Below are 17,061 nucleotides of genomic sequence, written 5' to 3'. Positions count from 1 at the left end.
TGATTATGTATTCCCGTATGTTTTATTTTACATCAGTGGAACCAACATATAATTTATTATCTATTATATATAATAAAATGTTAAAATTAATTAAAAGATTAGTTTTACTGGAACATATTTAAGAGAATGGTCCACTTGAAATTCTAGCTAAACCGCAAGAAAAAGAGCCGATAGAGGGTGTGAAATAGGGACTTTTTTTTGTTAATTTACCTTGTTCATTCAGTTTTAGGGAATTGTATTTGGGGAGACTTATCGATTGGGAGATACATAAATTTTACAAATTAAAGAAAAATGTTATTTATTAACCCGTTTATCATGGTTATGGATACCATTCATTGAATGATTTATCAAATAAAATCAAATGATAATTATTATGCATATGTCGAACTATGTCCTAAAATTTTAAATTGTAGATTTATATTAATTTGATCTATCCAAACATATATGATTATTATGGTATCAAAAAAGTCATCATCACTAAGAAAAGAAATAAATAAAAGTTTTGAAAATATTCTATGTAACTTTTATTAAACTGTCAATACATAATTCAATCATGCTACTTGTACAATATCTTTTTACGATCTTGATTGACAACACACGCTTGATAATATTATATGCATCTATTTTAAAAATTATTTTTTTTAATTTAATTGTCCAAAATTTGACAACATCAATGTTGTCAACCACAATTGTCAACAACAATTGTGCAAGTAACTTTATTCTAAATAATTTTATATTTATTGTATGTCACATGTTGATCCCAAAGGTCACGCAAGAATTGAGATTAATGACGTTTTATAAAATATGTAACAAGATCACAAAGATGAAACAAGATTAAAGCAAAAAACATAAGAGAGTTAAAGCAGAGAAACAATGATTTTATTTCATGACAATAAGGAGAAAAATAATACAACTTAGCAATAATGCTTGAACTAAACGAAAGAGGGCATATGTCACCGCCAAAAACCCTAGAGGAGTCCTAAAAAGGTGAGAATTTAAGTTACAAGATGCATAGAACGAAAATCCCAGACAACGCCGGGAATGAACCATGCGACCGCATAGTTCACTCCCATGCAGTCGCATGGAACAGCCAAACACGGACTGGAAGTTTTCTGCCTACCACTGTGCGGTCGCATGGTTGTGGCTGCGTGCCACCGCACAAGGCACTTCGAGGGAGAAATGATTTTCTTTCCTTAAATCTCGGGATACAATTTGATACCAAATCAAACACGCAATCTTCAAGACTCCTGTTCCAATTTGAGTCACAAACCCAACATCACGTTGTTCAAAATTTAAATAAAACTTTTGGTAACTATTTGAATTCAAAAATTTGGGTTGTTACACTTATTCCTATCTTGTCGGGAGATAACTAGAAGATAGGATAGGAACAGAGAAGACGGGAATTGGAAAATGGTATAAAAGCGTTAAGATTTGTGTCATATTGTTGGGTTTTTTGATACACAATAATCTCGGACGATAATGTTAAACAGTGTCGGATAGTAGGATTAGATTTCATAGGCTTCGGCCGATGATTGAAATATTTATTAGTACACTCGATTAATTGGCTCAACCCGAAAAACAACTTGAGGGTTGTTTGAAGCAACTTAATATAGTTAATGTTGCTCACGGCTCATTTACTTCTTCGATAGCTCACTTTTGTGTTCTGGCCCCTTTAACCATTAGTTGGTCCATGAGCCCACTATATTAGTCCATTACTATTACACCCTAAAACTATATATTGACCTCATTGTTGAATAAGCCGCGTGTGTGTGCAATTGAAAAAGAGGCAGCCGACTTTTCTCTTGTTTTCTCTCGAGTCTTGAAATTGAACATGTATTCCTCTATTCTTGGTTATTCATTGTAGCCACCTTATTGTGTTCTTTGTGAACACATTGAGTTGAGCAGCCGAAGTAAGAATCGTTGTTTGGGTTGGAGCCATATTTGGGTGTGTTTAATAAGGTTGAGATTGGCGAAACTGAGCCCGAAAAATCCACCATCAAAGGTCGATTCTTCAACACATTATTTTGATTTATCTTATTTTAATTTGTGAAAAATTAATTGATTAACTTTTTAATTAATTTATTCGGTGATCACTTATAATTAATTGTTTTGATTTGAAATCAATTGCCAATTAGCACAATTTTGCATACTCAAAGTAAGGTTGCACTCTCTCATTTTCATTATCTTGTAAACCCTTGATGCTTGTACGCTAATGTGGTTCACGTCTTCTTTCATACCACACCTAAATATACCAACTGATTTGATCGTAGGAGTGCACGCGGTCGCCTTCCCCACCATTGGAGAATACCACGAGGCACTAACAATTTGTCCAAGTATATAGAAGCTTGTCTACGTGGAGCTAAGATCACGTCACTCGTGAAAAATTCAAGATCAACGGAGATTGTAATGGAACTTTGGTTTGATAGACATGAAGTATTAGACTCTTTTCAAGCTGAATACTGCCTTTTGATCCAAAAAGGTCAATTTTGTACCCTTTCCATTTCCTGGTGATACTTAGATTGTGTTTGATTGACATGAAAAATATCATATAGAAAAGAAAATATTTTCTATCTTTTGTGGAAAATAAAAACCACATCTACCCAAGAAAATGTTTTCCTTAAAAATAAGGAAAATTAGGCATATTTTCAAAAGTTGGAAAATATTTTCCGTAAAAAAAAATAGTAATCAAACACTCCAAATAAGAATTTAGGTGAAAAATATCAATTTTCCATGAAAAATAAATGTAATCAAACACACCCTTAGTACTTCGACTATACCTCCCTGCAACCAGACACACTTTAAAAAATCATTATCGGTATATAAACGACGACTTCACAATAATATAATATACAAGAATTAACGAACCTTCGTCGTATAAGGAGCAAAGTATTTCCATTAGCATCCTTGAGAATAAGCTCTTATTTTCCCCCAGGATTTCCACGGTCATCTATTTACAATCTGTAACCACAAATCCTATATTAACGATGTGTGGCCTTCTTCGAACAACAAGAACTACCTCAGATAATGAACAAAAGGCCTTTCTTACTATAGGATTTATGCTTGTTTTAAAGCCATTTCTTTGTGTCCTAAAAAAATTCATTGGTTTTCATATTGTCCCATAAGAGAGTATAATCTATTTATAAACAATGTAAAAAGTGCAAGTAACGGGTGTTACTAAATTCAAAAGTTTGGCACCATAGAACTATATAATATACATTGCCAAACTTTTTATAGATTGTCAAGCGGAATCGCCGCTGAATGATGATAAACTAGAGTGGTGGACCTGAAGAGATTTTTGTTAGTAAGAATAAAGTGATACTAGTGGAAAATTTTTAAAAAAGGTAGGGTAGATTAAAACAAATACGATCTGCGATAGACACGTACCCTGAATTTATTAATTATAAAAATTAATTTGATTTTAGTCATATTATATTGGTTCTAACAACTTGAAGAGAATATTTCGACCAAAATAGTCTTCTAGTGATATAAATGCATGAGATTAGAGGTAGCTTGATGTAACTGATTTCATTTAATGTCCCAATCATTCTATAGTTCTTTCACATGATAGTGCTACGTCTTTGAGTTAATTGTTCCAATGATCATTGACTTTAGGTCCATGTTTTTTATTAGTCACTGAAATTTGAAATATCGAGTTTTGACTACTGAACTTTGAAAAATGTTGTACATTACTCACTGTAAACTCGATATTTTTCAAAATTCAATATTTATACCAGTGAGTAATGTACGACATTTTTCAAAGTTTGGTTGCCAAAACTCGACATATTCGGTGAGCAATTGAAGACGTGGAACTAAGTTCAGTGGCCAATATTCAACATTTTAAACTTCAATAACCAATCAAAGACATAAACCTAAATTCGGTAATCATTAGAACAATTAATTCTATATCTTTAGCCAGCATGGGTAAGGAAGGTACATAGGATCGGCACGTGCTTGTTTACACTATTGATTTACTTTATCTAAAAAAATTAATTTTCTCTAAAAAGTCTAATACATGTATTATATTTATTTTTTCCGTAAATTGGGTATGTCACTTTAAATCTTTGCTTGATCTGAAATTAAAAAAAAAAACACATGATTTCAAATCTTAAGGGTCTGTTCTCTTTGTCGTTTTCGAGTCATTTTCTATTTTAGAGATGACATCATTTTCAAAAGAATAGAACTGTGCATATTTATCGTACTACTTAATTAATTAACTAGTTTTACGTAACTTTCTCCTTTTGAAAAGAATTTATAAACGATTTAGTTTATAAAAAAAAAATAGAATTGAGTGTTAAATAATTGAAAAGTACTTATAGATCCATCGTTATATATGGTTAAAAAATAAAATATGTTCATTTTTTTTTTTTTCCCTTGTGGGTTAAATTGTAAAACTGAAAAAAGTTACTGTACTCACAGTTAATACCTTAAACGGTTCAGTCCATCCTGACTCAACTCTGGCCTGTATTCAGTACCAGACGCTGCCATGCTCGATTTTTCCAATTTTATTTTTTTCTAGAAAAACTGTAAAAAGTAAAAACGAGGAGGACAATCATGGTGTAACTGTCTTTTCTTTTCTTTTTTTAACACTATCCAGTTAAATAATATTATATGACAAAGTGTAAATATTAGTGTACATAAAACATGATTGAAACGAGGATGATGATAGATCATGAATGACAATAAGTTTGTCATTCTTCTATGTAACAGCAATTTACACCATTAATTTTAAGGAGGATGCTAGAAGTATATAGGGGCCTCCATAATGGTGTTCATAATGTACACATGGAAGCCCCCAATTGGAGGGCCCCTATGTACAAGAAGATTAATCCTAATTTTAAACACATTCATCCCATCACTGGTCGGATTTCTTCTACCTAAGGGCAATTTCAATATTAACACCATTGCACTATTTTGCACCATTTTTTGGTGCAAGGTTGTTCCAATGCTACACCAAACTTTACACCATTTTTGTGCAAAATGGTGCAAAGTGAATAGTGTTGCACCAAACTATTCATTACACCATTTTTGCATCAAATGGTGCAATGTCCATTTTACCCTTATTTTTTATTTTTCAAAGATAATGGTTAAGGATATTTATGTCATTTTCATTCTATGATGATGATGATAATAATAATAATAAATTACACTATTAATTATATTGTTAAAGTTTATTATTTTTAATAATATAATCAATAATAATTAACATAATTGTTAATTTAATGTAAAGTTTACGTTTAAAGTTTAATTTAACGTAAAGTTTAAATTATTAAATTTTATTATTTTTGTAAATTTAATGTAATTGTTTACCGTAAATTAATAATATAATCAATTATTTTTGTCAATTTAACATAATATATAAAACACGTGAATAATTTAATAATCAATATATTTGTTAATTTAACTAAGTTATGATTTAGTAATTTATATAGTTATAAAATAAATAAATAATTTTTTTAAATAAATATATTGACAAAAATCGAAAGAATGAATAAAATAATAAAGCACTATTTATTTGATGTAAGTTTTGGTGTAATGGTTGGAGAAGAATTTTGATTTAGTGTAAAATTTGGTGCAAAATAGTTCAAATTTTGGTGCTACGACTGGAGATGTCCCGAGAGGGATCACAACTGTTTTTTTAAACTAGTAGTCATTTCTCTATAATATACACAGCAGTCACGTGTGATCTGATGTACGATGTTCCCCAACCCATAAATCGACTCTCTGCCATTTCTGAACATTTCTGCAAACCCATCTCACTATTTTGTAAACCTTCAAGCGTTTATTTTACTGCTAATAATGGCAATTGAATTGAGTGGAGCAGATTGCATAATCTTGAAAGAGAGTCGATTGTTGCAAACCTTACAAGTGTTTCCAAATGTTGGTGGAATAAACCACCAATTCAATCCCTCATATAAGCATTTTATATTTATATTAGTATTAATTTATGTATGTATACAGTATAGTTGTTGTAATGTACGGGTAGTTCTGTCAAGGTTTGCTCTGATAGTGGTTGTGGCAGAACTTTTATGGTCCGGGCGTTTCTGCAGTCTGCACCTCGTAATTATCCCAAAAGTCATAAATCCCAGTAATTATTGTTTCCTTGCAATTTTCAGTTTTCCCTCTTTGCTTGTCCTATTTTGATTGATCTCCAGTATTCATAAAGGGAAAGAAACATTAGTGGTGCAAAAATTGGAGAAATGGGTGACTCTGTCGGCACTGTTTCAGTGCCACCACGGCCCAAGTCGCCGCCGGAATACCCAGATTTGTATGGGAAACGTCGAGTGTTAGCCAAGGTTCAGATTCTGGAAAGGGAGATCAGCTTTCTTGAGGTGAGTTGGAATTTAGATGCCATGTATTTTAATTTTTATTTTTTTTTTGTCATTTCATCTTCTAATTCACTTGCATAAGCTACTATTAGGATTTTATACTTGAATGCGACAGTAATTGGGGGAAAAAAGTGATGAATTAGACCATTGATAATTCCAAGCTTTCCACCATAGAGTACCTACTCTGATGCCATTTTGAATAATTCCTCTAAAAATTTAAATTACTGGAGAGTGGACAAATGTTAAAGGATTTGAACGATGTCAAAGGCCCGAAACTTGAAGCTTGGGTTCGGCTTGAGTAAAAAATGGTTCAGGCTTACAGAGCAGAGTGACTTTTATTTTTTTTTAAATGGCAGCGGACATAGCTGCTACACGTAACAGACAGGCAGCTTGTTCAAAAAAAGTGATGAATTAGACCATTGATAATTCCAAGCTTTCCACCATAGAGTACCTACTCTGATGCCATTTTGAATAATTCCTCTAAAAATTTAAATTACTGGAGAGTGGACAAATGTTAAAGGATTTGAACGATGTCAAAGGCCCGAAACTTGAAGCTTGGGTTCGGCTTGAGTAAAAATGGTTCAGGCTTACCGAGCAGAGTGACTTTTATTTTTTTTTAAATGGCAGCGGACATAGCTGCTACACGTAACAGACAGGCAGCTTGTTCAATTTTTTTCCCCTGAGGCTCGGCTCACGAGCCAGCTCGGGCTCGAGCTCGAAGCCTCAAAATGGGGCTCGGCCTGACCCTGGGCTAGCTCCCTCCGACCCACGAGCTAGGCTGGCTTGGGATTTTCCCGGGCCGAGTCACGGGCCACCCAAGTTGGCTCGGGATTTTCCCAGGTCGAGTCACGGGCCACCCAAGTCAATTAGTCAAATTTACATCCCTAACAGTTACTCAACAGGGTTCTGAATGTTAATTTAATGCGGTCTAATTATGTTAGTTTCTTTCGAAGCTGAAAGGGATATTGTCAATCTTGAAAGGAAGGTTATGTGTTTGTATTCGTAACTCTACAAACTGGCTTAGACAATGTGCACGGCAGAACAATATTTCCAGTCAGTAATTATCTGGCAAGAGTTCTCAAATACTGTATATATTTTGGTGTAGATTCTGATATATCGTTGTCTGTCTCATGCCTGTGTCCAGTTGAGTTTAACTTTTACACAGTGTCAGCAATGCTTAGACGTTGTATCAAGTGGTACTTTGTGTTGTCAAGGATTACTCAAGATTATATCAATTATGTTTGAAATTACGTTTTGTCATGCAGTGTTTTTACTTGCTATTTAGGAGTATTTGGTTAATCAGTAAAGTGCATGTTTTGTTTGCCGTGAAGTATAGCACAAAAAACTCAGGGATTGTCCCATCCCAGCTGCATTAGGACCATGCTCTAATCTATTCTAGTTTCCATGCCCACCGTCTTTCTAGTAAACAAGGATTCTGGGCCAAGCCAAGTAATTAATATAGGGATGTAGATTGATTGTATATCTGTTTTCAAAGCCACCTTCTTTCTGTCAAGATCCTCGCATCTGAAGTTCTAAATAATCTCCTGTTCAAAGACTGTGAGGGAAGACTGCATTCAGCCAAACTACAGTGAACTCCATAGCCATCTTCTAGTTGCAGGGCAATATCCGGCTCTATATAACAGCATATTTTGAGGTTACCATGAAATTTAAGTATTTGTGTTAGCTGAATCCCGTCCAGCCTTTTTGGATGGATATCATTAGTGCATAACTTATTCCACATTAGCTGAATTAATGGAGTGCATTTATATGTTCAACAGATCAGCATGTTACCTTTGGTTCAATTTATTCTTGTTCAATTAAGAGAAATGTGAATTTGTGCAGCTAACTCGTCTCTTTTGATTCGGAATTGTGACATGGGAAAGGATTTTAGTTTTTGATGAAACTAAGATATATGAGTAAAACTTTACAAATTTATTTAACCACACGTCTCTTTTGATTCGGAATTGTGACATGGGAAAGGATTTTAGTTTTTGATGAAACTAAGATATATGAGTAAAACTTTACAAATTTATTTAACCTGCGACAGTTGATTATATTAAGTAGCTCTCTTATCTAGTTTAATTTTTCCATGGTTTGTCAATGGGTGAAGGATGCACTGTACTTCTATTTTATGTAAACTCTATTTTTTGTAAATGGAAGCTCATCCGAAAATTTATTGCAATCAGGAAGAATTAAAATCAGTCGAAGGCCTTCAACCTGCTTCACAATCCTGTAAAGAGTATGTCAAGTTTTGTTTCTCCAGAATGCCTCGACCGAAGTTTTGTTTATATAAATATATATCATATATCTAAAGAAATACATCCATGGACGTTATATAGTGCTTTTCCCTTCTTAACATGCTTTGCACCTGCTTCGTGATTAGCTTGCAACTAAATGAACACATCAATTTTGCAGGATTGCTGATTTTGTAACTGGAAACTCGGATCCTCTTATTCCTACGTAAGAAAAACATCAACTATCTTTTCTTTTTCTTACAGATAGATAATCTCTTATTTTCTCACTCTCACTCGCTGATTTTTGTTTTGGGTTTTTAAAAGCAGAATGAAGAAAGTTCACAAATCTCGTCGCTTCTGGAAATGGCTCAGGTATGAGCTGCATATCACTTTCCATTTGTGGAATATTCTTATTCTAGTTTACCTTTTGTCATCAAAAGTCTCAGATATAGAATTAGAACAAATACTTTTGTGGCAAAAATCATTTGTTCTGCACTTCTGCTGACGATCATTAACTAATTACTTGCACTTGTAAAATATTCATTAACTCAATGTTTCTTAGACTCGATTTCTTGAGGACCCTAGTCAAATTCCGTCATTCAATCCAATTTCTTCAGAGAATGACTTGAAATTTTTGTCCATCATTGACCTATTATGTTACTACACAATTAGATTGATACAGTATTGATTTTGCTCTTCACTCGAAAAGCTTATTACAGTGTTATGACAATTAAGAACATGGTTTCAGAAGCTACTCAAAGGCTAATCATGTTAAAAGTCCTATGTTATATGTTCTGTCAGCATATACTTCGTATTGTCTCAACGATAGTCGAGGAATATCTGTGAAACTTGAACATCCTTTTTAGCCCCTGTTTGACAACCATTGAGAAATTTGTGTAAAATATGTTTTGGAATAGTAGTTTTTGGGCGAATGTATGGTTAAAAAAGAAGGAAAATTTTTTGATTTACTTGTAATATTATTTTATTGCAAAATGTGTGGTTGAAAAAAAAAAAAAGAGAAAAAATGGGTTAAAATTTTAAAGGGAATCAAACAAGTGCTTAGTGTTACTCATTAATACGTGCTTTTGGGGAATTTTGGTTTGAGTACTTTGCGCTCTTTTCTATTATATTCTTACCATATGTAACACAAGTTCTTTTGTATTTCAGAGGAACGTCCTGTTTCAACATTCCATGGATTTGCTATTGTCCTAAATGCCCTCGTCTTCATATGCCACACTGTTGTGACTGCAATTTGTGTAACCTCGACCCATGCATCTGCTGTTCGATGCCCAAGTGCCACTGTTCGTCGTGTTTCAATACTCGATGCTGTAACATGTGTGACGGTAGTTGTAGACTGTGTCACTGCATTCCCAAATGTCCGTCCTGCTCGATTTATTTTTGTTTTCCCAGAAAATGTACATGTTGGTATCCTAAATGTCCAAAGGTAAATATATGTTCCCCTTGTGACAAAAGCTGCTGCTACTGCTACCCTTGCTACTTGTGTTGCTAGTATATTATGCAGTAATTTTAAATGTAAACTTGATATATTTGCCTTTTTAAATTGTTGTTCCAAATGTAACTTAGACAGTGCAATGTAATTCATTTTGTCTCACCATGCTTATAGGTGGTGGTGGTATTATACTAACTTTGGATTTTCTTTTGTTTTATTTTGGTTTGACTCTATTTTGACTTTAAGCATATTTCATTGATGATTGAATTCCTAAAATTGCGTATAATTCATCATTGAAGTCATTGGAAAAAAAATTACTAAAAAGAAACACGACCAATTTATTGAAAAACTTTCAAGAACATGAAGTTACTAGAATTATCGGTAAATAAATGGTGGGAATGTTTTGCCATTTATAAACTATTTATAATTTTGATGAAGAATTCAAACAACGTCGTCGCTTTGGCCGAGTGGTTAAGGCGTGTGCCTGCTAAGTACATGGGGTTTCCCCGCGAGAGTTCGAATCTCTCAGGCGACGTTTCGTCTTTTTATTTTATTCCTTTCCTTCACCCACGCAATTTCTGCATTCTTCTTCACAATTTCTTCTATATCATCAAAGCCATCAGGGCACAAAGTTGCCCATTGATTTCGCTTTTTTAGTTTCATAATCAAGAATTACGGATGGCCTTGGTATATATTCTCGACAACTGGGTACAGAGTATTTGTTGAACATAGTCAGGAGTCTTTTATTTGAATTGAGAGAGAATCCTTTTTGTGCTTTTATTTTTGATTTTTTACATTTCTGAATCTTGCTACAGCAGCAATTTTGACATTATAATTGACAACCTTCTCACATATAAGAGGCGGGATCGATGATTAAAATTATTGCAAGCCCTACGATTGTGAAATACAGCACTGTCTGTACACACATCATTTTTCATCTTTATTGAACTTGATTTTGATTGGATTGAGGAAATAAGAAAATAACAAATTAAAAACGAACATAAGACACCAAAATTTGAAACCATAACTTGTTTCACTATAAAATGTCGAATTGAATTTCGATTCAATTCGTGACTTTGTCAATTCTTTTATCTCTCGTTTTCAAATTCATTACACACAACTATTTACAATTCGATTCACGAAACTTTTCTGATCTATTCTCTCTTCAATCCATTGTGCAGAGGTGAATCTAACCCTTTTCTTAGGTTCCCATGTAGACTATTCTTCGATAAAATAACTCGAGATTTAGGGGACTTAATCCGACCTTCATGGACATCGTGTCTTTGCTTATAATAACCTTTTTCGCTACCCTTTTTGTCATACTCCCTCTCCAAATCACTGTCCCCGAAAACTGAATATACAAATGTCCCAATTGGAATATTGTCATTAAAATCTTTCAAAGGCTCCAAAATTTTTATGACATCACACATTTTTGGCCTAGGTTTTGGGCTATGGCTTAAGCACTGATAAGCCAAAGAAGCTGCCTTTTGAGCCCCCATTTCTGGGTACTGCCCTTCAAGTCTAGGGTCCATTAACCTGCTTAGCAGTTTCTTAGGATTCTTTAACATGGGTTTTGCCCATTCTACTAGGTTTTGTTCTCTGTGGGGACGGGTTTTGTCTACCGATCTCCTACCAGTTAGCAGCTCCAAGAGTACGACTCCAAAGCTATATACATCACTTGCTGCTGTTAAGTGACCTGCAAGAAGTTCGATAATTTAATTAATTTTAAATGATTTGTTATTTTTGTTGAGAAAATTGATTGGATGAAATTATAACTAAATTACCTGTCATGACGTATTCTGGGGCGGCATAGCCGTGGGTGCCCATAATGCGCGTTGTGACATGTGTGTCGTCTCCTTCTGGACCATCCTTTGCAAGCCCGAAATCCGAGAGTTTAGGAGTGTAATCCTAGATACGAGATAAAAGAGTAAGCTTCGACCAGACATGTTGAGTGATATCATCTAAAATTTTGATGAGAAATCATTTATTTAAATTTTGTCTCGTACCAACTAGCTTAAAGAAAGAAACTCACCGAGTCTAGCAAAATGTTTGAAGCTTTGAAATCTCTATATATGACAGGGTTTTCAGCTTCATGGAGGAAGGCAAGTCCTTTTGCAGCTCCAATGGCAATTTTCATTCTTGTTGACCATGGAAGAGAAATTGAATATCCTGATTGAGAAAAAAAAAATGTTTCTTAATCATCAATTAATTGCTTAATTGGAAATAATTCGTTGTTAATTGAACTCTATTACGTTCTTCATAATCAGTTTTTAAGTCAAATCTACGAGTTTGTACTAAGTCGACATTCAATTTAAAATTTCACATCTTATTATATAAATTCATATTCATGGTCTATCGACATCGAATTTATTGAAAATTTGTACTAAATTACTTAAGAATCCTACGAGTAGTTGAAGTTACTGTAGTCAAGATCAAATTGGTGGTTCGGTCGAAATCGAGGACTAGTTCAGAAACCCATCTTGTTATATGCAAAAGATGGAGAAGTTGTCAACCAATCAAAATAAGTCAAAAATAAAAAATCAGTTCACACTAATAATAGGTGGATGTTGAGGGCTGCTTTAAGTACACAAAGATTTTTTACAGACTACTTAAAAGAATATTTATAGTATGAAGTGGGTGATTTATTTTTTGAATTATTTTACTGCCGACTTCCTATGTGAGTATATCAAAAATTCTGTACCATGGGTGGATTTACTTTAAAATTTTATTATTATTATTCTTATTTTTCATTGATTGACCCTTTGATCATTGAGGCTCTACCCTCTATGATTGATGGTGGGACCAATTCTTAAAACATTGGCAGAGTTGGTCATATCATATAACATATCTGTGATATCGTTTGCCTGAAGAAAGATTGACTTGTTCAAAAATTAAAAAGGGTACTGTTGACAAGTTACCAGCACACAATCAACAATTCCAAAGAAAATATCAGCATTGACTTTAGTCAAGTACGTTATGATTAATTTAAGAACTTCTGGCTGCAAATGGAACAAGAATCCTCGAATTCGAACTATAATTAAAAAGACAACACATAGTGCAGCACACAGTGATAAGTGCAATTTTAATTATAACTTAATGAAAGAAGGAGCTTACTTCTAAAGAGTTGATTTTCCAGGCTGCCTCTTGGCATGTATTCATATACCAGAAGCCTGTGTTCTTCTTCACAGCAGTATCCAATCAACTTCACCAAATGTGGGTGTCTCAATTCACCAAGAAATACCACTTCAGTCTGTTAATTATAAAAGATAATTAATTCCAATGAACAATCAAACAAAAATTACTGCATAAAATCAGAAAATTCATTTTTAGAGGATAAACTGTTCTCGGGATTTGGCGTACCGACCTCTTAGAACCTCTAAGAGGATCACATGAATTGGATTTTAAGAGTAAAAAAGCACGAGGAACAATAAACCCCAAAACCCGTAACAAAATGATTTATTTTGATGAAGAACAACCTCGTCTAAAAGTCTAGGCCTTTAAAAAAGAGAAATACCAGCCATTCTCGATGCCCTTGTGTGCCATCCAAATCCAGGAGCTTCACTGCCACAGGCTGAGCCTTCAAACCAGGCCTAATCTTATCATCAATGAACCCCTTATGAACCGGGCCGAACCCTCCTTCACCAAGAAAGTTACTTGATGAGAAATTCTGTGTAATCACCTTAAGTTCTTGAAGTGTAAACACGTGAAGATTTGAACCGGCTAAAGAAACAGACAGATTTTCCGAAATAGTTGAACTGCTTAAATCCAATAACGAAAGCCTCGGAGATGAAAATGGTTTTGGCACAACTTTCTTTGGCTTGGGAGTAGGGTTCCCAATCTTGAAACAACTTGGAAATATAACTTTCCATTTCATGATTTTCATCTCCCTCATTCGTGTTGCAAAATCAGATTTTCTTGGATAAATTCTTTAAAATAAGCAATTATTTTACTGCACAAGCTAAGTTTGAAGATTGGTTGTATGGAAATATGTGTTGGTTTGGCATGTTTTTGTATGTTTATATATATATGGAGAAGGCAAGAAAATATTCAAATGACCAGATTAGTCCTCCATCCAACACAGTGTTACATGTATGCAACTTCTTTTACAATATTATTTATGCATTTATTTATTAAATTATTTGATTTTGTTATATTTCATGTATGCCATACCATGTACATGCATGATATAATTCATGTGCCGTGGAGTATATACTATATAGGTATATGTTGTTCTGCTTACGTGTTATGAGTTGAATAATTCATATAAAATAAAGAATAATAACTTGTTAGTTAGGGTGCAAATTTATTTATTTAAATGTAAAGATCTTTTATGTCTCCACTTGTATAGATGACATTGTGTATATTGAATGTTGAAAAAGATGGTGAAATTTGAATTCAAAATAATTACCCACTCATTAATTGAACTGTGTGACATAATTTTTTACTTTTACTCCTACTTCTGGTAAAAAAAATCTCTAAAAGCTATTTAATATCCGCTTTTATCTAAGCCCCGTTTGGCGCCCATGAATTTCTATTCCATTACATTTCATTTGTCTTTTTTATTTTTAACCACACAATCTTCCTTAAAATAATATTATACGTAAATCGAAAATTTCATTCTTTTTCAACTACTCATTTTTCAAAAAAATATTATTCCACCCATTTTCATTCCACAAAATGTCAGACAAACGAGGGCTAAAAGCTCTTATAGTCGGAAAAACCCTTTTAGAAAATTATCATAATAGGTTCAACAGCAATTTCTTAATATCAAAAGTATATTTTGATTTTTCAGAAGTCTTGTCAAACTAGTTTTAAGAGCCTCTTTTTTGTGAAAAATAATAATAATCATAACAATAATAATAATTTTAGAAAATATGTGATTAGAAAAGTAGGAAATATGTTATGTGTTTATGTGCAAAATTATTTAATTGGAAGAATGTGTTGTTGAAAATGAATTTTAAAAAAGTAAAATTAAAATAAATAGAAAAATACTAATAAAATAATGGGCGATAAGTCTCGTGTCTAGAAATATGTTGAATTGAAAATAACTATTGACTTGGTTTTTTTCTGCGTTGGGAAAACGTTTTGTATGAAAATCTGTTTCCAAGACATTTTAAAACCGGGTTCAAAGAATGTCGACTTACTATTTTATTATCTACACAATATTACAAATATTACTAATAAATTTTGAAATTCGAGGATAATGTGTTTCTACAATGGTCCATTTTCACGTATTACGCGGTATCTTTGATTTTCCAGCATGACAAAATTGTCAATACAAAGAATAATAGTTCCAAAACTTGTACGAAATAATTAAAAATGAGAAAATAATTAATCGATAGTAAACTTCAATGAAATATATATATCATGTACGTTTATATAGCCGTAGTCGACGATATAATCTCGACAACTTCAACCACTAGCAACAATCGATAAGTAAATAGTTGTTGACTATCGTAAACACCATGGTACTAATATGTTTTGACTCCACTGGCGGATCCTTTTTTTTTTTTTTTTTAAAAGGGGGTTTGGGGCGGACGGACGGGCTGTACACTGACCTGCTCGTCCCTGAATCCACCCCTGTTTGACTCGATATTGATCAAGTAGCAAAGAAAATCGTAGTTAAATAATGTTTTAAAATGTTTATAATAAAAAAAAATAACGCTGAGTTTTTAAATAAATTAATTATTTTAAATTACACTGTTAAAATGCTGAACATGTGTTTTTTTCTGCATTAATCAGTTAAAAAAATGAAATTGAACTGATACTGCAACTTGGAAATGGACTTGAGAATGGATCAAATTTCTTGAAAAGAATAAATAAAATAAAATAAAAATACCTTTTCTTTCATGACACGCTAGCGATTTTGTCATAGGGTGAGAAAGTCAAATGTTGAGTACATCAGAAGACTTAAATAAATAGTTGGTTTGCTTGCCAAATCTTGTTCACGTTCTAGAAGCTAATTACTGCACAAAAATATAAATAGAACATATCTGTGTCTATTTACTTTATTTGAGTTTACTTATTTTTATTTTAGGTATATGATCGGTTTCTTGTTCAAAACTTTATGATAATAAGGAAAAATAAATATTATTGTTTGAACCCCATTTTGGGAGAAATAATGAATTTTTAAACAGTGTATTAGTAGGAAATGTGTGGTTAAAAAATAAGAAAAAATTTTGAATTTGCGTGTAATATTATTTTATTGAGGAATGTGTAGTTGAAATGATATCAAAACACTATTGAACAATGTATTTTTTTCAAAAGAATGGGACTCAAACAAGGGCTAACATTCAATGCTTATAAACTAGTCTTTTAGGAGCACGGAGTCAGCAATCGATCACCATCACTCGCTTAGAAGATATTCGGCTACGAAAGGCAATCATTTGATGCGTGGTAGATTGACCTCTCTCGATCTCAATAGGTATAATCAAAGGTAAATACTAGCAATAGACGATGAGAAAACCACATTATTACAAGATCATGAAGCAAACACATTAATCCAACTAACCTCATTTTATGTAGACTAACCAACAAGTTATCTAGTACTTTTGTCTCTATTCCCACTAGATATTAACGAGCCCTAGGAAAATATGTCCCACATAATAATAACCAATCCCAAGGCACGTAATCAAAAGAGATCTTATCTCAGAACGAAGGGTTAGAATGTTTTCGATATTTAAGAATAGAATATATTCCCTTCACATATTAAGTAGTTTGTAAGGACAACTAAATTATTCTCACACCAAAGAGGGACTCAATGAGGCTCCCAATCCTTCTACAGGATGTATTGCTCGATTAGAAGCTCTCACGCGAAAGGGCAAAAACCAACAAGCATCAATATTTAACAAGTAAAAGACATGGTTTCACGGGGTGCCTTTCTTCTTGGCACAGAAAGGGACACCGTGCGGCAGTAGTCTGCTCCGCTAGACTACCTTCCGCCTTTTCTCGATCGCGTCGGGACAAAAAAAAATTTGATTGCAATTTTGTAGAAAGCTTACAATTGAGAATTTGAATACATTGAAAGTAAATTGAACATTGATTGCTGAAA

General features: G+C 33.2%; 2 protein-coding genes and 1 non-coding gene across 4 annotated transcripts; 2 read left to right on the top strand and 1 right to left on the bottom strand.

Annotated features, from left to right (window-relative positions):
* The first annotated feature begins 5,640 nt into the window (after nucleotides 1-5,640).
* On the top strand, nucleotides 5,641-10,172 carry LOC111366832 (guanine nucleotide-binding protein subunit gamma 3-like). Of its 2 annotated transcripts, none has more exons than XM_022987528.1 (5): nucleotides 5,641-6,329; nucleotides 8,513-8,565; nucleotides 8,742-8,786; nucleotides 8,885-8,932; nucleotides 9,728-10,172. In XM_022987528.1, the coding sequence occupies exons 1-5, from the start codon at nucleotides 6,198-6,200 to the stop codon at nucleotides 10,068-10,070; spliced, it is 621 nt and encodes a 206-aa protein (XP_022843296.1). In that variant the 5' UTR covers nucleotides 5,641-6,197; the 3' UTR covers nucleotides 10,071-10,172. The 2 variants fall into 2 exon arrangements, with proteins under 2 accessions (XP_022843296.1, XP_022843301.1); XM_022987533.1 differs by having other exon boundaries at nucleotides 5,644-6,329; nucleotides 8,888-8,932.
* A 291-nt stretch (nucleotides 10,173-10,463) lies between these two features.
* On the top strand, nucleotides 10,464-10,545 carry TRNAS-GCU. The gene has a single exon. It is a non-coding gene; the product is annotated as a tRNA-Ser (tRNA).
* A 470-nt stretch (nucleotides 10,546-11,015) lies between these two features.
* LOC111366825 (serine/threonine-protein kinase RIPK-like) lies at nucleotides 11,016-14,017 on the bottom strand. The gene is made up of 5 exons (XM_022987521.1): nucleotides 13,525-14,017; nucleotides 13,125-13,260; nucleotides 12,043-12,179; nucleotides 11,795-11,918; nucleotides 11,016-11,706 (listed from the first exon to the last, which is right to left on the bottom strand). Exons 1-5 carry the CDS (start codon nucleotides 13,900-13,902, stop codon nucleotides 11,165-11,167), a joined length of 1,317 nt encoding a protein of 438 aa, XP_022843289.1. The 5' UTR covers nucleotides 13,903-14,017; the 3' UTR covers nucleotides 11,016-11,164.
* Between the last annotated feature and the right edge of the window lie 3,044 nt (nucleotides 14,018-17,061).

Source organism: Olea europaea, chromosome 2, assembly GCF_002742605.1.
Source record: "Olea europaea var. sylvestris chromosome 2, O_europaea_v1, whole genome shotgun sequence".
Classification (NCBI taxonomy): Eukaryota; Viridiplantae; Streptophyta; class Magnoliopsida; order Lamiales; family Oleaceae; genus Olea; species Olea europaea.
Note: the sequence above shows the minus strand (reverse complement) of the source record. Positions and strands in the feature narration are given on the sequence as shown.